We start from the raw sequence: 23982 nt of genomic DNA, 5'->3' as shown, positions 1-23982 counted from the left end.
TGAGTAGGGAGGCTAGACAATGGAGCAGGGAGGACACTAAAGGGACGATGAAGGAGGGAGGATGGAGCAAGGAGAACGAGGGAGTGTGGCTGGAGCAGGAAAGAGGGAGTTTAAGGGAAGGGAAGAAGAAGTTTGACAGGATGGAGTATGAATGAGTTTTGATTGAGAGAGGATGGATGAGAGAGATTTGGTGAATGGATGTGAGAGTTTTGGAGGAGGGAGGTTGGAGTTTGAGGGGATAGGATACAGATGTACACAAGGTTTCACTAGTCCTCATTGTGATGGAGACCTGTACTCCGACTGATTGGCTCCTCCATAGAAATCTCCTTGCCACCAAAATCTCAATTGCTCAAGGGATTAACCGTTTGAAATCATCCAAGCACTAGTCAAGACATAGTGTACAGGTATTTATACACAGCAAACACAATTAACATACAATGGAACAGAAAAACGCACAAAGTTTTCCTTCAGGTCCAGCAAGGGGAATACACACACAAACAATACATTGTAATAATAGGATTACCCCCCTGGCTCTGACTCTGGGACCCCCTGTGGAGACAGTCAGGGGAACATTAAACACCCCACTCCGTGTCCCCCCAAGGGGGTTCTCCCACAACCAGAGTGTCATTTGATAGCTCAGGGTCCCCAGTGTCTCTAGTCCAAATATGTCTCTAATTGGGCATTGGGGCCACAAGTGAGACTTCTTTAAAGATTTACCGGGTGTAGATGGAAAGCGACCAGCGAGGAGCTCCAGGTCGATTAAATCCATTTCCTGGGGTGGAAAAAAGGTACAATACCTCCAAAAGCAAGGTGTCACCCAAAAGCTCTGGAACTGTCCAAAAAGTGTGATCAGTTTCCTGGGGGTCCGAGCTACATCCTTTTAAAGTTCCAGCAGGTTGTGTGTCCTGATCCGCTCTGGAGTCTCTGTTTGTCCAGGTCAGGCGCATGGAGCATTTCCGGCCATGTAGAGCCCCATAGCCAGCTAGTACATGAAAGTCTGGTTAGGGCAGACCAGACTGAGTTTTCTAGTCACTCTGTGCCCCCAATGAGCACAGGGTGACTTAGACATAAGAGGGGACTGGAAAGGCAGGCAAGAAGTCTGCCCATTAATCCACGAAGGCCCCCCTCCCAAAAGCAAACCTATTCCATGTGTCCTCAGCATTCTACTATCTCTAAGGGTTCCCACATCAACTTTGTATTTTATAATATCTAGTTTCTATTATAAGATAAGCATTCTTTTATCACAGTAAATAGATAACAACATTAAAATTAAGGCCAATCTGAAAGTGCACCAACATTTACAAGTCTGCCTTTTTTGTAGTTTATCAGTTGAAACAATACATGTGTTGAATGTAATGTTAATAGATAAGATATATTTACAATATTTAAATGCTTTTGTGTTTGTTTTCAATATCTACAGCACTATCTCACTTGCTTCAGTGGAACCATTGCTATACCATTTCTCCTTGCAAACGCTCTTTGTGTTGGAAAAGACCAGCATACTGTGAGTCAGTTAATTGGGACAATATTCACTTGTGTGGGAATTACTACACTCATCCAAACAACTGTCGGCATCAGGTATGGTATATGGTCATGTTCTGCTCTGTGGAATTATTGTCTGCTATGACCTCTGAGTACAATGTTGAATATACTCTCACCCAAATTTTTCATATACATATATAGATATTTGAAACGCGCTTGAGGAGGGTTGAGTTATAAATTAAGCATATCAGTGGCCTCCATGGCTGAAACAGATAACGATATAGATAATGTAAATTAAAACGCATTCTTACATACTAAGTTTATTTTATAGGCTACCTTTTATGAAGTATACACCCATGGTCACCCATGCTTTCCTACCTCTTATTGGACAGGAGCAGTAGAGCTTCCTCCCACAACTACCTTCAGAATAAGTTGCTAGAATCTCAAATAATGATTTCCCAAAAGTAATGTTTCATCAGCATACCTGGGAACTTCTGGGCTCCAGCTACCCGGAGCCTTCCCTTGCGGGACGCGGCCAGGACTGCACACTAACGTCGGTGGGAGGTCCTGCTGAAGTCAGTGGGCGGTCCCGCTGACGTCGGGGGCATTCCCGCTCACGGCAGTGGGAAACTGACCAGCAGCCTTGGAAAGCTCCTCTTTCACTGCTGAAACACAGGACCGATACAATGAGGGGACAAATAGAATCTATTTAGCAGTTTTAGCTATTTTAGCTTTTATAGATGAGCAAAAGATTTTCCATTAAAAGTCAGTGCTTTTTAAAATTTTTCACCATATTTTTTTACATAGCTAATTAGATGATATGATCAAAATAAGGGTATCTGAAGAAACATAACAAATCCACATATTGCCTTGTCTTTGGTTCTAAAAAAATAGAAATCTGAAAAATAAATTATTAACTTCCTCCACGTGTCACAAATAAACCAAATAAGTTTAAATAAATAACATTTACTGAATAGATATTGTACAGCATAACTCCTATCACTATATACTGAGTCAGACATTGATGGTGGTACAGCATAACTCCTATTGCTATACACTGAGCCAGACATTTACGGCTGTGTAGCATAACCCCCATCACTATATAATAAGCCAGACATGGACGTGGTAGGCCACTGCCCCTAAAGCAGCCTGCCTGTGCCACCTTTGTGTCAGGATCCACCCTGCCAGCCTGGACTATGCAATAATTATTTGCACTCTTCCTGCAACATCCTCTCTCCTGATTTCCTTGCCAGTGAGGAAACAACCTTATTTTCTGTGACCGAACCCTCCATCACTGGGGCCACTGGACTGCCAGCCTCCTCCCTATTGACTATGGGCCCTGGGTTTGTAAAGACTTCTGTGTCACCCCCAGCAGTATCATCTCATCGCTTGCTGAGGGGATTATCTCTGGCAGACAGCCAGGATCTGCAACCAGGGAGCGACTGCCATTGTTTTAGTTTAATGTTATACAAGTCAGTCCCCCCCCAGTTCCACCACTACAGACATTTACCACGGCCATCCCTAGAACTGATTTTGGCCAGTAATAGATAGTGGAGGTTGGGACCCCTATTGTATTGTTAATCCCGTTACTGACCCCGTTGTCTCTAGGAGACAGATTAAGGGGGAGGTTTGTATCGCAATATCTTGTTTTTATGTTAATGTGTGTTTTGCTGGATATATCCAGCCCTGTGTGTCTAAAATAAATCAGTCTTTGTTTTGGTTTTACCCTACACTGAGGCTTGGCTAGTGACTGGGAAACCGGGGAAAGTGTGTGTGTCCCAGGCTAAGGGAGCACAAGTCAGCGGAGGTAGTCGGTCGGACTAGCCAGATCTGTGACATTCTCTTTCAAGTAATACAGTTGTTTTAATTTTATTAATTTAAATGCCACATCCTCCATAAACAACTAATGTGAGGAACCTAATATTCCTTAGTGAGTAACAGTCATAGTTGGACAGGCTATATGACTGGTTTCAAGGGACCTTAGTTTGCAATTTCTGCGCTCTTTCCATAGAGCCCTGTTGAATGAGACTGCCTTATATGCTTCATTATCCTCTATGGCATTTAAGGTAACATAATGGTGGCCATAACTTACAAATCTGCCATCCTTGTCGCTATCTGATCCCTTATCTGTCCATGATGAAGTAGCTCAGGATCACTGCCTTCTTGGTGAAACCCCCTTTCGCTAGGCCTTGAGCAATTGGGAAAGTGGCAAATCATAAACAGTAATTCTTATACCTCACATTCACTTTAAATGTGTAGCCTCCATTCCAAAAACTTACTGGCTCTACTGTATACATCTCAATATATTATCTCTGTAGTTGTCACGCATCGCACGACTCACCCGTCCTCCAAGCCGAACCCAATTCAACACGTCTCCCCGGCAACCAGGGACGCCGCAGAGACAAACCAGGAAGAGGGTCAGCCCACACGCTCAGCGTTCCGTCTCCCTGGCAACCATAGACGCCAGGGACACACACACTGCTTCCAGTCTCCCCAGGTGTCCATGGTTACAGAACAAGCCATGGACACCTGAAGATACTGATTACAGCAATCAAAGGGTGGCATTTCACCCTTTAAAACCCTGAACAACTGAGCCTTCATTGCTCAGTTGTTCTGTGCTATTTGCAGAGAACACTTGGATCCCGTATCCCGTATCCCGAATCCTATACTTCTGTTTACCTGCTCTTTGACCCTTGGCCTGTTTATACCGCTGATGAACCTTTGCTGTCTGGATTTCTGACCTCTGGACCTGCCTGACTACGTTTCTGCATGAACCTGTTGAGAGCTGCACCTTGGTTCCAACCTGAGATCGCTGACAGTAGCAGAAGGATATACCCTCTTCTGCTACTGTTTTCTTATTCCTTATAAACCTCAACAATTTTGGGACAAGACACTTGAAAATAAGGCTTTAAAAATCATTCTTTGTGTCTTCTTGGTAACGGTACCAAAATATTTTCAACCCTTCTGGAGTTTTAAAAGTATTCCTGTTAATACATTAACAAAAGGTAGAATTATATTACCATACCTGGGAACTCTCCAGGTTTGACCCGAAGATCTTCGGGTGAAGCACTGCTTCTCCAGTTCAGCCCACCCAGAGGTCCGAGAATTAATTTAAGCCCAGCTCATCGCCCGGTCACACCTGAATTCAAAGAGAAATGGGATAAAGTACTATTAGACTGTTCATCTAAACTTATGCAAATTATTTGTGTTGAGGAAAAAATTAAGTTAAAAAAATTTACAACAGGTTGAACAAGAAACAAAGCAGAATGAAAAATGTAAAACTGATGAACAGTTTATGGATGTTGAAATTAAATTGAAAAATAACTTTATTAAGGATGGAAAGCAGAGGAAGTTTCATAGAGATGTGAATGACTTTAAGATGAATAAAAAAAATTCAGAAAGTCATGAAGGTCTAAGAGATGGACAATATGATGATAGGCGGCACCCTATCAGTCCACAAAAAGCTATAGAGTAGATATATCAATAAAAAGTAGTGCAAACACTTCAAGCCGACCCCAATGGGCTAGATAGAGAACAATGTAAAGTAATAGGAGGTGCACATACCATATAAAGACTGTCACAACCGCTATATAGTTTTAAAGAAATCTTTATATTTTCATAATGTTCAAAAACAAAATAGCAAAAGTGGGAGACAGTACATCAAGCAGCAATTGATGCACATACGAAAATACAGCAGACAGTACCATAGTATAGTCTAATAAAAAAGATATGGAGAAGAGGGCGGACAGTAACGGTCCTAATGTAATCCCCGACGTTCACCAACAATGGCTTTATCAAGGGTGATCAAAAGAGCTAAACCAAAAAAAAAATAATTACCTGTCAAAAACCAATTATCGGGTCCGTAGGAACTGGAAGTGTCATGCGAGTACGCAATTCATGGTGGACTCTCCTTAATAATAATATGCTAGATCAGGGGTGTCCAAGTTTTTTCTGCAGTGGGCCACTTAATCAGAATTGTATACGTGCGAGGGCCGCACTCATTTTTCACTGTGAGAAAATATGGCCTTTAATAAAATATGCAGATTAAAATAAAGTAAATGACTGATTTCTGGGCCTACAAAGTTTTGTGACTACAAATTCAGGATTCTGGATAAATAAAAATGAAATAGTTCTATTTATTTTAGGGATGCACTAAAATGAAAATTCTGGACCAAAACCGAAAATTCAGGGTTCACTTAAACGAAACCGAAAATGACCCCCCCCCCTCACCTTTTAAAATAATAAAAAAAATCCCACACTTTTAATAAAAGTAAGTTACACACCAAAATTGTACAAAAAAATTATATATTATGATTGTTAACAGCAATACCCAGATTCCAGCATGTACTGGTTGGCTGGGCATGATAGGAGTGCTGTCAACAATCATATATAAATTAATAGTTATTGTATTTTTTGTCCAATTTTAGTGCGTTAACACACCACAACTGGACAAAAAAAAAATCAACAATATGTCTTGGCATGATAGGAGTGTGATTGCTAACAGCAAACACACTCTTTTTATACCCAGGCAACCAGTAAATGCTGGAACCTAGGCATGATGGGACTGTGACTGCTGTTAGCAGATTGCTGTTAGCTGTTAGCAATCACACTCCTATCATCCCAAGTCAGCCAGTACATGCTGGTAAAGGGTGGCTGTAAGTGCAGACCCCATACTGCTGGCAGCATCAATACACAAGGGGGCAGCTAGCCAGGTTTCAGGATGTACTGGCTGACTTGGCATGATAGGAGTGTGATTGCTAACAGCAAACACACTCTTTTTATACCCAGACAACCAGTAAATGCTGAAACCTAGGCATGATGGGACTGTGATTGCTGTTAGCAGATTGCTGTTAGCAATCACACTCCTATCATCCCAAGTCAGACAGTACATGCTGGTACAGGGTGGCTGTAAGTGCAGACCCCATACTGCTGGCAGCATCAATACACAAGGGGGCAGCTAGCCAGGTCTCAGCATGTACTGTCTGACTTGGCATGATAGGAGTGTGATTGCTAACAGCAATCACAGTCCCATCATGCCTTGGTTCCAGCACTTACACATCCATGCTATCACACACACAAATTAATTCATTCACAGATTCATTCCCTCAATCACGCATACTCATTCAAACACCCTCCCCCACCCCCTTACCAGCACTACAGCTCTCGATGCCGCTCACAGACTTTAGCAGGGGGCGTGGCCTCCCGCTTCCTCTGTAACATAGTAACATAGTTCATAAGGTTGAAAAAAGACCAAAGTCCATCAAGTTCAACCTATATACATATTGTGTCCCTACTGTGTTGATCCAGAGGAAGGCAAAAAACCCTTATGAAGCAGATGCCAATTGCCCCATACCAGGGGGAAAATTCCTTCCCGACTCCAAATATGGCAATCAGAATAAATCCCTGGATCAACGTTCTGTCCCTATTAATCTAATATCGATAACTTGTAATATTATTGCTTTCAAGAAACACGTCCAGGCGCCTTTTGAACTCTTTTATTGAGTTTACCATCACCACTTCCTCTGGCAGAGAGTTCCATAATCTCACCGCTCTTACTGTAAAGAACCCCCGTCTGTGCTGGTGTAGAAACCTTCTTTCCTCCAGCCGTAGAGGATGTCCCCTTGTTATAGATACAGTCCTGGGTATAAATAGGTCCTGGGAGTGATCTCTGTACTGTCCCCTTATATATTTATACATAGTTATTAAGTCCTGTGCAGGACAATAGACCCTCCCACAAGTAAGAAGCAGGGCTCTTGTGATCCTGGCTGCCGATCTCACGCGGGCCGCACCTCGAGGTCCTGCGGGCCGCATTTGGCCCGCGGGCCGCATGTTGGACGCCCCTGTGCTAGATATTTGAGATGTTAAATGAAAGTAAAAAATACTTTTTTTTCATAATTATTTATAATTAGGCATGAAGTCAACAGGTCCTCTATAATGGGCCCCAAACCCTGTATACTGTCCAGAAACTGTGCTCATTCAATGAACAAGAGTCTTTTCAGTCATCAACCAACATAAAGAAAAAATGTAACGTAGACTCACGAGCACCCCCATATAGAAGGCAGACTTGACGAGACTCTCCACAATTGGCTTCACCCATCTCCTTATACTTCTTTAGCTTGGTCATTGCTGCTCCACTGCTGCCCCAACACAATTGTGCTCACATAAATTATACTGTAGATTGGTTTTTCAAGGACAGTTTCATCAAGTCATTTTTAAAACTAGACACCCCATGGACTTTTAACATGCCAGTATTTTAACTCTTTCCATGTGGGAAGATTTGTGAAAATATATGTATAATTTTAGAACTGGCTCATAAAAGTAAACGCTTTTTTAAATATATATATATACACCGGTATATATTTTTTTACATTTATTTTGTTTTACATTTTGTTTGAACTGGAAGGATCCCCTGGGGGGAATTATTTTTACATGTTACCAAGTTATTTATTTATTTTTTTAACTATTCTTTATTTTTATTTATTTATTTTACTAATCACATTAGTGATGGGAAGTTCGGATAAGTAAAGTGAATCGGTTCATTTCGAGTGAGTCATTGAAATGAACCGATTCATGAACCGATTCATCGGATGACTCAATGTCACTCACAGTAGTTACTGCTTCCCAGTCCCTCCCTGCATTCACACTGATGATTGGCCCCTCTCATTATAGTCTATGAATCCTCCTACTCAGTGTTGTGTGTTCTTGCAGAATAATTAATGCTAACACTCACTTTAGATGAACAGCCTTTTCTTTAATCAGTAACAACATCACTTGTAGAGTCCTTGCTCAACTAACATCAACATGTGCTCACATAAACCCCTCCTACTCAGGGAGTCCCCTGCCTATTAAAGCAACACAGTCCTTTAATATGCACATATCACTATACCTTCCTCTCCTAAGAAAATGACATGCTAAAGAAAAACATGCTATAACCAAACATTTATCTATCTAACAAGTACTTATGCATACTGTCTCACTTGTTGGATATAGATATATTAACATGACTTTATCAGTCTTTCAGGACTTTTCCTTCGACGTGTAGACGTCTAACAACCTGATCAGTCTCTGATTCAGTCTCCATGTTACAATATAGTACTCCATCCGATTCAGTGTTGGAACATTTCTGCTCTGGTTCTTTTAGAATGTCTCTTCTATTTCTTCGAATAATCCTTCCCTCCTCTGTCCGAATCGTGTAAGATCTAGGTTGCACTTGTTCATCTATGGAACCTTTCTGTGTCCATGTATTGTCCTTGATCCTCACCTTTTCTCCCTTATGCAACTCAGGTAAAGATTTAACTCTTGAGTCAAAATAGACTTTCTGTTTCTCCTTCTGATTCTCTTTAAACTGCTTTACCTGTGCATCAGTCCTTGTTGCAAGCAGGTCATCCTTCGTAGAAGGAAGTTGTGCAGGCGAGTAACCACATGCAAGTGGTGTACTGCGATATGCAAGCAGTGCTTTATAAAACTCACTTTTGCTCTCTTCAGCTTTCTGCATTAGTTTTTTTTGACAATTCCAACAGATTTTTCAATTAGTCCGTTGGACTGTAGAAAATATGGGCTTGATGTAGTATGTACAAATTGTGTGAATCGGGTATTGGCAAATTGTGGGCCATTGTCAGAAAACACTTCTTGAGGAATTCCATGTCTAGCAAAGACTGATTTTATGCATCAAATCACATTCTCAGCTGAAGTTGATCTCAATGCACATACTTCTGGATATAAGGAATGGTAATCCGTGATAATGACAAAATCTGTGTTGTTACATGTAAACAAGTCAACACCAACATTTTGATATGACCTTTCTGTAACTGGATGTGGCTGCAGTTTTTTTTGCATTGCACACGTGGTACTTTAAGCATGTATCACAGGAGGACACTATATCAGAAATGTCTTGGTTCATTCATGGCCAGAACATTACTTCTCTTGCTCGTTTCCTGCATTTTTCAATGCCTAAATGACCTTCATGGATTTTCTCCAGCATGAGCTTGCGGAGACTGTGAGGAATCACAATTTTACTGCCTTTAAAGATGATTCTGCTCTGCAGTTCCAGTATTCTTGGACTCCAACTATGCAACTCTGTTTGACATCAGGCCATCCGATTTGAATAGCACGTTTAACTCTATCCAAAGTAGAATCTTTCTCTGTTTCTTGATGGATCATCTGCGTCTTTGCATCTGTAGTAGGCATAGCTGAGGTGACCATATCCACGTAAGCTTGACTTTCTTTAGCTACTTTGTCATCTTGACCAATTGTTTCATCCACTGCTCTGGACAATGCATCAGCCGTATACATAATTTTTCCTGGTGTGTATGTCACCTTTAGGGTATAGCGTTGCAATTTGATCATCATTCTTTGAATCCTTAGAGGACAGTCATTGAGAGACTTTGTGAACAATGCTATCAACGGTTTGTGATCAGTCTCCATGTTTACCAATTGTCCTGAAATAAATTGATGAAATCTGTTGCATGCAAACAAGATACTAAGAAGTTATTTCTCTATCTGAGCGTATCTAGTTTTAGCACCAGACATGGAGCGGGAAGCATATGCCACTGGTTGCCAGGTGCTATCATGGTCTTGTAGTAGAACTACTCCTATTCCATTTTGTGATGCATCAGATGATATTTTAATGGCTTTAGCAGGATCATAAACACCGGTTCATGCGTAAGCACTTCCTTTAAATGTTGGCAAGCTGTTTCTTGCTCATGATTCCAGTTCCATGCATTCTTCTTTTCTAGTAACCATCTCAGCGGTGCTATTTTCTCTGACAGGTTGGGTATAAACTTTCCCATGTAGTTTACCATACCTATAAACCTCAGCACATCTTTTACGTTTTACGGTTTCTTCATGTATTTTATTGCCGAAATCTTCATGGGTTCAGGCCTTATGCCTTGATCACTGATGATGTCTCCAACGAACTTCAGCTCTTTCAGTCCTAATTGGCATTTTTCTTTGTTTAGCTTTAAATTGGTTTGTCGAGTAGCTTCTGGAACTTTCCTGAGACGAGAATCATGTTCTTCCTTAGTAGTTCCCCATATGATAATATCATCCATGGATGTGTCCACACCTTCAATGTGCTCATATAGTGATATACTTGTGATATACTTCTGGGGCAGATACAATACCAAATGGTAATCTCAGAAATCTGTATTTGGCATATGGTGAGTTGAACGTACACAACTTTGAACTATCTTCATCCAACTTCAATTGCCAAAATCCAGAGGAAGCATCTAATTTACTGAAATATTGAGCATTCGCTAATTGCCACATTATCTCTTTGCGAGTAGGTAACTTAAAATTTTCTCTTTTTATGGCTTTATTTAAATCGCAAGGATCCAGGCAAATACGTAATTTTCCATTTTTCTTATCTACTATTACCAGAGAATTTATCCACTCAGTTGGTTCATCTATTTTTGCAATGACTCCCATGCTTTCCATTCTATCATTCTATGAGTTGGTCTTGAACTGATGAGTTGGTTTTCTGCAGGGATGTACCACTGGCGGTACCGTTTTGTCTATCGTGATGGTGTGTTCACCTGGCAGACAACCAAGCCCATTAAATAAATCACTGTATTCTTCCAATAAGCCTTCATATTCTGGATCACTTCCAGTTTCTAGCACAAGTACTCTTTTTACTAGATTCAGTCTTTCACAAGATGATAAACCTAATATTGCTTGAACATTTTTTGAAACCACAATAAAAGATAGAGTGTGCGCTTTAGTTTTATATGTCACGTTTGCTAAACATCTGCCTTTCATGGGTATATTTGCACCAGAATATCCTGTAACTCTGATATTAGTCTCCTGTAGTGCTGGTCTTGGCTTCATCAGATTAAACACAGACTCTGATATCACATTAATTTGAGCTCCTGTATCTAGTTTAAATGGCATCTTTATATTTTGTACCTGCAGTGCAGTGGTGGAACTACCGGGGTCGCGACTGCCACTCAGGGGGACCCAAGCAGGGCCGGACTGGCCCACCGGGAAATTTCCCGGTGGGCCCGCAGATTCGGCGGAGCGGGATTGGAAGGAGCGGGCTGGGCAGGGGGACAATTGCCGAAATCTAATCTAAACGGCCACTGCGTGCCGATGCGGCCGGTCGGTGCTACTTTAATTCTTTTTTTTTTAATTTAATATGGCAAGCCGATCCAGCTTGCCATATTAAATAAAAAAAAGAAAGTATTGAAGTAGCGCCGGCCGGCCGCATCAACACCCAGCGGCCGTGTGCGATGGCCGCCTAGTGATGGGAGCAGCGTGAGGGGTGAAAGCTCCGCCCCCTCGCACGGACCTTTCACCCCTCACGCTGCTCCCATCACTATGCGGCCATCAGATTGCTGGAAATTTAAATCTATAGGCCGCTGCGTGCTGATGCCGCCGGTCGGAGTTACTTTAATACTTTATTTATTTTTAATATGGCAAGCCTATCCGGCATATTAAATAAATAAATAAATAAAGGATTAAAGTAACTCTGGCCGGCGGCATCAGCACCCAGCGGCCGTTTAGATTTACATTTCCAACAATCTGATGGCCGCCTAGTGGTGATGAGACTGAGAGCCGGGTGAGGGGTGAAAGTACCACATCTATTACAAAGCTTTTGCTGTTTATCTATATCCATTCTGCTTCCTTTTATGTTTTGCATCATTTTATTCTACATTTTACTTTTTTGCTCACTCCTCAGTTGATCTACAGTACATGTTTCAGTAACTAACTCTTTAGCCTGTGATTTAACTGTTTCAGCTGCTCTACACAATGCTAAGGCCTTGTCCGGATTCAGGTCTTGCTCTCTTAGTAGCCTTTCTCTCAGTCCATTATCTGGTATCCCACATACAATTCTGTCTTTTATTAAATAATCTGTTAATTCTCCAAACTCACATGTTTTGCTGCGATTTCTCAGCTCATTTACATACTGATCAATCATTTCTCCTGGCTTCTGCATGCATGTAAAAAATCTGTGCCTTTCATATGCAATATTCTTCAAATTTATCCATTAGGCTAGGTTTCCACTTGGGTTTATTTTTGCAAAAATGCCAATAATAACGCCAATTCAGCCACACAGCGTTTTATTAGTGAAAATCACTGTAAGATCCGGATTGTTAGGGATATTAATGAGACAAAATAGGTAAAACCAATATTTTATCACACACGCAAAATAACGACGCTACCAAAGATTGTAGAACCACATCCACAATGTTAATTTAAGGAGATACCCTATATTTTATCTCCGATCCTAAATCCTTTCAGATCGCCGAAAATTATAATTCAAATCAGATATATATCACAATAATAATCAATCAAAAATATTTATTTATTGTGAATACAATTTATAAAATCTATATATGAGTCAAACAGTGCATAATATAAACACAAAGTTCTTAAAACATGTCAAATTGCAGTATATCCAAATACGGTATATTATCGAAAGTTATCAATATGAATTAGTACTTTATGAGTCTAACACAGCATTAATTTCCATCCCACTCAGCAACCAAAAATGATAATCAGGGCGGTAATAAAAAGATCACTAACTCTATTATATTAGTTTAACTAATATGACAATTTAAAATAATTTAATAATGTCCAACAGTATTCAGTGACATTCCTAATAGATGCAAATAATGTCAAACTTCATCTACAGGTAAAAATACCTTTTCATTATTGTTATTATCACGGGTTATAAGCTGCAGTCTCACAAGCCGTCATATACAATAATGCAATATACTATTTCCCAGAAACAGGGAATTCTATACGAAGAAGACAAAATTCACCTCTAGTGAGAATAATAAAACAATTATATTTACCACCACTTGTTGCTGTTGTCCAACTGGTCCTTGTAGAAGTTAATCCAGGTTCAGTGGCAAGAAATTAAGTGGAAAGAAATATAACTTACTAAAAGTTATATAGGTTGGGACTCAAAGTAATTCTAAGAGTAAAATTATGGTGCCAGGATCTTAAGATTCCAATTCTCTAGGGTAAATTTAAATGAGTCCGTCAGGGTCTGTCTGTTTCAGCCCCGTTTCTTTTTTAAGGTCAGTTTTTAAGGTCCGTTTTTAAGGTCAGCCCTCAATTATTCAAAACATAAGCTTTTAAAGACAGAGCTTATTATCATAGCCTCCACCTCTTGATTGGAATTCTCCAATCATAACGGTGGGTTTTACCCATTATAATTAGGACTTCTACTCATATTTACATAGTTGTAATTTCTTAATTTACCTCCGAGAGACGCTCTGGTCTAAGAAATAACTTAAGACCATTACATATGTGTTAGGAATTTATCCTTGGTCACCTTATCTTTAGATGTTACCTCCTATATAGTAAATCAGGTCTTTGTAGTCACTCATATCTCCAGACGTTGCCTCCTAGGTAGTAAATTAGGTTTTGGTGGTTTTACGACGTATCCCCCATTCCAATTTACATTCCTAAGGATATGCAGTGTCTACTCCTTAACTTTCTCATGGAAGATAACATTAATTGGATCATATATACTGAATACTTCTTTGTTCTCAATTATTGAGGGAACAAAGATACACAGAAATAACCGTTATATGATTAAATAAAATAAAATGGCTCTGACTCCATTTTGTGCTCATGTAAAATACAGAATATATAGAATACATGTTTTCTAGCATAAAATATCTGACATAATCCCCCCTTTAGATTATGACAAAGCAAAATCCAGTTTGCTCTAGAATGATCTAAACAAGCGTCAGATATGTATTAACGACGTCAAACCATATCGTCCGACATGGGACTTGCAGGAGTATACCGCACGGATTGGAACACTTTTGCTCCTATAAGAGAAGTCATTAATGAAAACTTTATAGTAAGAATAATTAGCCATATAAGAACTGTTATCATCATCAAACCAAAAATTATATCGCTTTGATATGACCAATCCACATTGTGTATGATATTGGTATCTTGTTCCGTGTACTTATATGCATCAACAGAAATATTATTCTTCCTGATAGACATCTGTATCGTATGGTTAGGCTTATGGTCAAGTAGATATTGGAGATCAGGATTAATGGGAATATCAAGATTTTGAAACGCATCAACCATTTGAACTTCCCCTTCCCGAACATCGGTACCAACAGGGTACAAAGTAACCTCGCCTATGGTAATCCGCGAGTCCTGGGGTACCTTGATCAATGACACGGGAGATGGCAAAGCTATCACCTTATTAGTCACCTGATCTCTCCGAAATATACTCATATTTTTGTACAGAGTACTGACCAACCATCTATCCTTTACCAAGATAGCATGTACTGGAGCATTATCACCAGTTTTTGTCATAGTTACTTGACATTTTTCAGAACCATGCTTAATATATTCAATTCCACATAAGGCATTGGTAGAATCGTATATAAAAGGATTCCCGTCACACTGAAAATTATTGTCCTTAAATTTGACACATTCTGTCAAAATAGGTATTGAATACCAATCTGGTACCCATGGTTGAAAAGCCAACACAGCAGGGGTTTGGATTCTGACATGGATCTCATCCTTCCATGTTCCAACATTATGTATGGTTTTCAACTGAAAAATATTTCGTGGGGTAACATACGGGATTGATAATAAGAAACATATTTCCATTTTCTCTGGATCAATGTAAAGAGGAAGAGCACTTCCCATTTCATAGGCCAGATTTAGTTGCATGGGTTCCACTGTATTGCCATCGACTTTCGTAATCATTTTACGAACAATATCATCTGAAACAAAATATAAAGGAATATGTCCTCTGGTTAACTCAGTCATTCCAGATTGCACTTCATCCAAAAATGAATTTGTGTGGAATATTATCGGGTCGTGCATAAACAAAAGTTCACGTTTGAATTGTTCATGACTTTGGTGCAGATTAATGGAGTGAGAGATTAAGTTAGAATGCATATTTGTGGTTACAATGGTGTCATTCACCATAACCATTAAATCGACTAAGTACTCTCGTTGTCGTTCCATTTCCCGATGAATAGCATTGATTTCTCCTTTTAAGCCTCGAATTTCGTTCTCCAAAGTTTGAACGGAGACAGAGTTTGCGGCAGACACACCGGTTGCAACGACTGCACCTATGGCTGTACATACCAAGGCGACAATTAAGGCAACAAGGAATCTTTTAGCTCGATGATTCATTGTAATGGAGCTCGATCCAAACGGTTTCCTGGCTTGTTCCCAAAATTTCTTGAACGCGTCTTTGTGCTCTTTCAAGATGCATCTGGTACCAGGCCTTTAATTCAGGTAGCTGCATCGATGAAACGTTGTACTGTTTTTCGATGGAGACCTTCGGGTCTAAGCTGACAAACACACGTTGTGTTAGGATCCTCTTTTCTGTAAGGATGAATCCAGGAGCTTCTTGGATCATGATGCCAGAGGATGGTCCAGGCTCTGCGATCGGTTCCATCCGCATCTCGTGACACAGGAGTAATACGATCCAGACGATCGCCACATCCTTCTTGGACATCTTTCAGAACTTGAATCCTTGTCTGAATATTCAAAAAGAAGAATAGTATGAGTATACGCACTTGTAATATCACTTGACATTAAGACATAGCTATCCAAGCTACCTATCAATATTAATATAGTTGCTGGATGGTATGGAAATTAATGATATGAATATACATGATCGCATAACATAACCACATGTCAAGTTGTATACGATACCACATTGTTGATTTGGATCCTCTGATCCCAGACAGATGTTCAGTCTTCTATTTCCGAATCATTATCTATAATTCTTAACTGAGACGATTTCAGTGCTTCATCTTCATCCTGAAATTCACAAGGATCGCCTTTTAACCTGGTCCAGAGATTAGAATTAATCAGATCCAGATTGATAGCAAAGCGATGTGTAATATCATTGCCCACATAAATCTGGTAACGAGGTTCGTCCAACACCAGAAACAAATGTTTGGCTGTCTTATTTCCGATAGAAATGGATAACAGACATTTTGCAATAATATTATGGCTATCTGATTCGCCGTCCAGATTATGGATCCATCTGTTTTGGGGAGAAAGATACCGGATCATTTTAGGATTAGCGATCTGTTTTAACAGACTTTTGCTGATATAGCTGTTTTCGATCTCCAATTTCAGTTTGGCATTCTTACTTCTCCCTAGATCATTCACTTGAACAGGAAAAAATAAATTGTTATTAACCCTTTCAATTTTGTCAAGGAATTGCACATGACCTGCTGATTCCACAGATTCCACATAATTCCTGTGAAGAGAAATGGTTAAAACATCGCCTTCCAGAGATACATTTCGGATCCTCTCCGGTTGAACTTTTATGGAATGATCATCTGCAGGGGAAATAAAATCATTAACCTGCAAAACAGTAACATCAGATGACTGACTATTCCTAAAATGAATTTCAATAGAGTCCGGCCTTTCCTCAATCACATGGCAATTACGCCTGGATTGCTGATGAGACTTATCATATGGAATGGGTACTTTGGTTTGTGACCATACAATCCCATTCACACAATCTATGATTACATTAAGTCTTCTGAGTAGATCTATACCCAAAATCAATCGGTCATAGGGGAGATTTACCACTATTACCGGGTGTCTCAAGGTCTTATTACCTATGGTAAACTTTAACCAGGTAGAACCTACGACATGAAGGGAATTACCTCCAACACTCAATAGAGTATTTGGAAAATCTCTTAGCTTCGGCTTTTCTGTTGCTAAGTCCATTACCTTCTGAAAGTACACATTTGACAATATAGTCGCTTGTGACCCAGTGTCAATTAACCCCATGAAGGGTTGTGGTAATGAATCCTGTACGTTTACCGAAACATAATATCTTCCCTCATATTCTTCTAGTTCACATAAGAACTTAGAATGTGTCAGCATATCACTTGTCTTCCATACGTTACCTGTCACGGCAGTAGTTCCAACCTGTACTGATGTATGCACACTCTTACCCACTAGTTCTTCCTTCTCAGGAATGTCTTGAGCATTCAAGCTCTTCCTAGCAGTTGGCATCTCATCGGTTAACTCCTTCGGAGCTGGTTCCTGCGAACTAGGTGCTTTTAAAGACAAGTTAGCTTGCGGATTCATTTGGTCTTGCTGCAATATAGAAGAAAAAGTTACAGACACGTCCCCCCTAGCCAAAAATGGAGGGACCACATAGGTTTTACCATCAATAACACAATCATCCGATAGATGATGAGGATCTGGAAGTAAAACAGGGTTAGGAATTATATCATCTGATAACCATCCCTGCATTGCCACATCGGCTTTAACTTCATTATGATCTATTGCGGGGGAGCTGGCATTGTAGCAGGACCTACCCCTAAAAAAGGATTGGTGGTCGCTGTAGCCATAGTTTGACTTAATTTAGTCATCTGCTCCGTTAACAATTTCATTTGGTCACTCATTTGATTGACATGATGACGAAAATTGTTTTTCCCATTCCTGTACTGCCTATTAGGTTTGGAGTTATTTGGCTGAGGCTGTTGGGAGTTATCAGACTCAGATTGGCTGGATCTGTCCCGATTAGTCCTGTAAAATTTCCTCCTTGCCTGAGGGTTTTTATTCCACTGGGAATTACCCTTCCTCCACTGTGGATTCTTTTTGGCAGTAGGACTTTTTCCTTTGTTATCCTGGGATTCCACATTAAGAGTTTTAGGCCTGACAACAGGTGAGGCTGTAGCCGATTCCTGTTTCTGAGGTTTTGGGAATTTAACCACCTCAGCATAGCTTCTCTTTTTCTGTGATTCTAATCCCATATGGACTTGGGTTTCTGCCACCTCTTGTCCATGAAATTTCTGACTCTTTTTATCAGACAAATCATCATTGGCATGCAATACTGTATACAGCGTCATGCATTCATTAACAAGCCAGTCTAATGAACAATCGCTATCATAATCTCTAGCAAGATTTGTCCGAATTGGAGAAGGCATTGCATAGAAGAAAAGATCTCGGAATTCTCGAGAATCATATCTGGGCTTACGTTCTGTAAGAGAATAAGCGTTCTTTAGAACAGTTAAAAACTCTCTAGGACTTTGGTGAGGTCTACATTTCAGATTATACACAGCCTTTTTAGCGGCGGAGACAGTTTTATACTGTCCAAACTCAATCTTAATCTCATATTTCATTTTAGACCAAGATAGGGTTCGCATGCTTTGTAAACCTTCAAAGTAATGTCTGTGATGACTTGAAAAAGTCCATGACACATAGTGCTTCTTATGGATATCATCATCCATTCCCAAAAACTGCATTGCCCTTTCAAATGATTCTAAATGGTCAGCAATATTAGCTGTGCCCTTTTTAGAAAATTCAGCAACAGTCTCCTTAAGGAATTTAATTACCTTAGGGGCATCATAGACAGGTACGGGTAATTTCTTAGTACCCTTTTTCACTCCTTCAAAGTTACGGGAGCGCCCGTCTGATCTGTGTGTTCTGGCCGTATTGGCACCTTGTAACATCACAGAGGGTTCACCTGAAACATGACCTTCTAAATAAACGGAAGATTCCCTATCACTTTTATCACTCTCCTGATTTTCATCAGAGTCAGAGGAATCACGTGTATCAGAACATTTAACCTTATGATTCCACTGTGATTGGACAGAAGCCATCTGATTAACCTGTTCTTGTAGAGTTTGTAATTGCTTACTTATACTCAGAACAGCAGACTCTGTTACGGTGGTGTGGGTTTTAACCCCTTCATCACCTTCACCATACAAAGATAGCTTAGGCATTTGCACACTATCCTGGTTAGACAATTTGGCTTGGAGTTCTCGTATCTCCCCATGACAATTAACAAGATCATACTGACAATCAGTTACCCTGCTCTTAGCATCAAGGTACTGGCCATGAAGTGCCAAATGCTTATCATTTAAATCATCAAACTTTAGTCTCAACTGTTTGTACTCTGCCTGAGTATCATTTAACTGATCCAGGGCTGTTTTAGAATCTTGCAATTCTTTTTGGAGACTAGACACTTCTTTATCTCTAGTTTCACGATCTATCAACAACCGAGAAGCCAATACAAAAAAATAGGGCCAGGATGATAAGATTAACCCTTCTCGCTCCTTCAAATCTGATGTTTGAATAATAGCATTCAGATGTCCAACCAAAGGTGATCCTTCAGACCATTCCTTTGTTAGGGTCAATTGTACATTATCCTTAAGGGATTGGAGCCACTCTCCATAAGTCCCTTTGATTTTCATATTTTTATGATAACCTCTCATAATATCCTGTTTAATGTTATTAACATGTACCAGCATTTGTGCTTTATACATCAAAACATCTTCATCAGAAGCAGCACTCGATTTGCTAGATACAGACATGTTTTATGCACTGATCAGTATGCAATACACAGTACCAGAAATATACTATGTGAAACAACCGAAACTCACAACAACTACCGTATACCAATAATTTGAATTATTCTTTACGTGAAATATCTCAGCAGTGCTTCCAAGTATGTTAGGGATATTAATGAGACAAAATAGGTAAAACCAATATTTTATCACACACGCAAAATAACGACGCTACCAAAGATTGTAGAACCACATCCACAATGTTAATTTAAGGAGATACCCTATATTTTATCTCCGATCCTAAATCCTTTCAGATCGCCGAAAATTATAATTCAAATCAGATATATATCACAATAATAATCAATCAAAAATATTTATTTATTGTGAATACAATTTATAAAATCTATATATGAGTCAAACAGTGCATAATATAAACACAAAGTTCTTAAAACATGTCAAATTGCAGTATATCCAAATACGGTATATTATCGAAAGTTATCAATATGAATTAGTACTTTATGAGTCTAACACAGCATTAATTTCCATCCCACTCAGCAACCAAAAATGATAATCAGGGCGGTAATAAAAAGATCACTAACTCTATTATATTAGTTTAACTAATATGACAATTTAAAATAATTTAATAATGTCCAACAGTATTCAGTGACATTCCTAATAGATGCAAATAATGTCAAACTTCATCTACAGGTAAAAATACCTTTTCATTATTGTTATTATCACGGGTTATAAGCTGCAGTCTCACAAGCCGTCATATACAATAATGCAATATACTATTTCCCAGAAACAGGGAATTCTATACGAAGAAGACAAAATTCACCTCTAGTGAGAATAATAAAACAATTATATTTACCACCACTTGTTGCTGTTGTCCAACTGGTCCTTGTAGAAGTTAATCCAGGTTCAGTGGCAAGAAATTAAGTGGAAAGAAATATAACTTACTAAAAGTTATATAGGTTGGGACTCAAAGTAATTCTAAGAGTAAAATTATGGTGCCAGGATCTTAAGATTCCAATTCTCTGGGGTAAATTTAAATGAGTCCGTCAGGGTCTGTCTGTTTCAGCCCCGTTTCTTTTTTAAGGTCAGTTTTTAAGGTCCGTTTTTAAGGTCAGCCCTCAATTATTCAAAACATAAGCTTTTAAAGACAGAGCTTATTATCATAGCCTCCACCTCTTGATTGGAATTCTCCAATCATAACGGTGGGTTTTACCCATTATAATTAGGACTTCTACTCATATTTACATCGTTGTAATTTCTTAATTTACCTCCGAGAGACGCTCTGGTCTAAGAAATAACTTAAGACCATTACATATGTGTTAGGAATTTATCCTTGGTCACCTTATCTTTAGATGTTACCTCCTATATAGTAAATCAGGTCTTTGTAGTCACTCATATCTCCAGACGTTGCCTCCTAGGTAGTAAATTAGGTTTTGGTGGTTTTACGACGTATCCCCCATTCCAATTTACATTCCTAAGGATATGCAGTGTCTACTCCTTAACTTTCTCATGGAAGATAACATTAATTGGATCATATATACTGAATACTTCTTTGTTCTCAATTATTGAGGGAACAAAGATACACAGAAATAACCGTTATATGATTAAATAAAATAAAATGGCTCTGACTCCATTTTGTGCTCATGTAAAATACAGAATATATAGAATACATGTTTTCTAGCATAAAATATCTGACAGGATCCCTGTAAAATCTGAATCTTTGAACGACTCTCTGCCTTCAGTGACATCACTCGAGTAGGCAGGCAGGAGGGTTCATTGACTAATGAAAGGGGCGGGGCCAATTGTTAGTGTGCCTGCACGGAGGGACTGGGAAGCATTACCTCCTGTGAGTCACACTGAGTGATCCGAAGACGAGTCGAAATGATCCGATTCACTTTAACCCCTTAAGGACAATGGGCGGTCCCTAAACCCATTGAAAACAATGCATTTTGAGCCCGTACATGTACGGGCTTTGTCATTAAGGGGTTAATGTTCCGAACTTCCCATCACTATTTAGATGAACAGCCTTTTCTTTAATCAGTAAAAACATCACTTGTAGAGTCCTTGCTCAACTAACATCAACATGTGCTCACAGAAACCCCTCCTACTCAGGAAATCCCCTGCCTATTAAAGCAACACAGTCCTTTAATATGCACATATCACTACACTCAGCAACTGAACTCACAGTAAGTATAAGATTAATGTTTGGGGTGCTAAAAGTTAGGGGAGGTGGGGGTTAATTTAGGGACAGTTATGGTTAATAGGGTCTTTAGGGTTAATTTAATGATGAGGACCGAGGAGTTTAACTTAATAAGGTTAAGGGTCTTTAGGGTTAGAGTGCCCTTCCAAACTAGATTATTTGTTATCTTTTACCCTACACACTTCCACCAAGGGTAAATTTGATGGGAAGGCATAGCTTGTTTAGATATATACAGTATATTTTAGGGTTGCAAGACTGTAGTCCCTCTGTCTCTATATTGGCCAGGGGTATTAATTTATAAATGATTATTATTTTAGAGAAGTTTTGTTTTTTATATTTTACTAATTGTTCATTCTTCATGTTTTACATACATAGAAGTTTACCATTCATACCCATTAGCAGGGGGTGGAGGAGAAGGTGGTATAAAGGGGCATATTCTCCCCCAGATTGGACAATCAACACCACCACCCCCCCATTTGGTTATTAGTTGTTTCCTGAAATCTGGATAGTAAAATTGTGTGACCGTTATCTACGTGGAGAAAATCACTCCTTCATTTTATTGTAATACCTGTAGCAGGTTTGCTGTTGTTATCTACAAATTACTTAAAAATGTTATTCCAATTTGGTATCATGTTCTACAATTTAATTTTATGCTGCTTATGATGACTATTCTTAGTGAGGAGCACTTTGTTGTTTTTTTCTATATTGGTGCTCAAAGGCAAGTTACGATTTATATGTAACATTTTGATGTTTCAGGCTGCCACTTTTCCAAGCAAGCGCCTTTGCTTTTTTGGTTCCAGCAAGAGCAATACTAACATTGGAGAAATGGAAATGTCCACCTGAAGGTAAATATTCTTTAAGACCGGTAGATATAGGTGATTAATTGGTTAGTTTTACAGATGAAGTGTAAAGGGAGAAGAGGGCCAAGGACCTATCCTTGAGGGATGTCTCCAGAAACTGGAAGAGATGAAGATGTCTTGCCATAGAAAATGACAAACAATGATTGTAATGGATGCTGGACCCCCATTTTAGAAAGTGTATTGGTACAGCAATTTTACATTGACTTACAAGTGTTACATTGTAATATTTTTTACTTTCACTCCCTTGTTTTCATTTCCACAGTCCTGTGAAAAAGTAAATACACCTTCTATGGTTTTACAAATCGGGACATATTAACAATCATCTGTTCCTTAGCAGGTATAAAAAATAGGTAAATACAACAGATGAACAACACATGACATATTATATCGTGTCATGATTTATTCAACAAAAAGAGGCCAAAATGGAGAAACCATGTGTGAAAACTAAGTGATTACGATTCAATAACGTCTAAAAACCAACTTTAGCACCATTAATTTAAAGTGATAGTCTCTCACATTGTTGTGAAGGATTGTTGGGCCACTCTTCTTTACATCATTGCTTCAGTTCATTGAGGTTTCAGGTTTATGCGCAGCTCTCTTTTACCTCCCAAATAACCCAACAAACCCATGCATAGTATCAGTATCACTGTACTCAGGAGATGTTACTGAACACACATTGAGGTTTGTGTGACCAGGAGCGGTAAATTGATACCTGAAGTAAAATGTGTGTGGGAAAAAACACACAAGAAGTTTTTACTACGGCAAACTTTAACAAAGGCTGGTGGTAAAATGTGTGCATGGAAAAAGTTAAAATACCAGCATTTGAAATTCCCAGGGGTGTATATTTTAAAAAAATATATGGTTTGATGGGGTAAATTGAATTTGTTGTTTAGTTGATTAATATCTGCTGGAGATTTAGTCGACTATATTCTACTGGAAAAAAGATTTAGTCGATTAAAACTAGACTAAAACAATTCAGATGACTAAAATACGACTAAAACTAAAATGGCATTTTAGTCAAAAGACTACGACTAAAACTAAATAGAAATTTCCCTTCAAAATTAACACTGCCCCAGAGGAAGTGCCGGGGAGAAGCAGAGGTTGTCTGCATGCATCGTGCAGATGTTCACCGGCTGCCAGAGAGGAGGATCCAGGTCCCCTGCAG

At 39.3% G+C, this 23982-nt stretch overlaps 1 protein-coding gene across 1 annotated transcript in view; it reads left to right on the top strand.

Moving 5' to 3' along the window:
• The window catches only part of LOC149275917 (solute carrier family 23 member 1-like), a 155718-nt gene that overhangs the window by 29509 nt on the left and 102227 nt on the right, over positions 1 to 23982 (top strand). Inside the window, exons 4-5 of the mRNA XM_089504144.1 lie at positions 1421 to 1578; positions 22714 to 22802. Coding sequence (XP_089360270.1) covers positions 1421 to 1578; positions 22714 to 22802 — 247 coding nt within the window. The remainder of the gene's footprint in view (positions 1 to 1420; positions 1579 to 22713; positions 22803 to 23982) is intronic.

The sequence above is a fragment of the Sceloporus occidentalis genome, unplaced genomic scaffold (genome assembly GCF_023333645.1).
Source record: "Sceloporus occidentalis isolate IW3139 unplaced genomic scaffold, rSceOcc1.0.p SCAF_257, whole genome shotgun sequence".
In the NCBI taxonomy this organism is placed as follows: domain Eukaryota; kingdom Metazoa; phylum Chordata; class Lepidosauria; order Squamata; family Phrynosomatidae; genus Sceloporus; species Sceloporus occidentalis.
The sequence above is the reverse complement of the archived record's forward strand: the minus strand, read 5'-3'. Positions and strand labels throughout refer to the sequence as shown.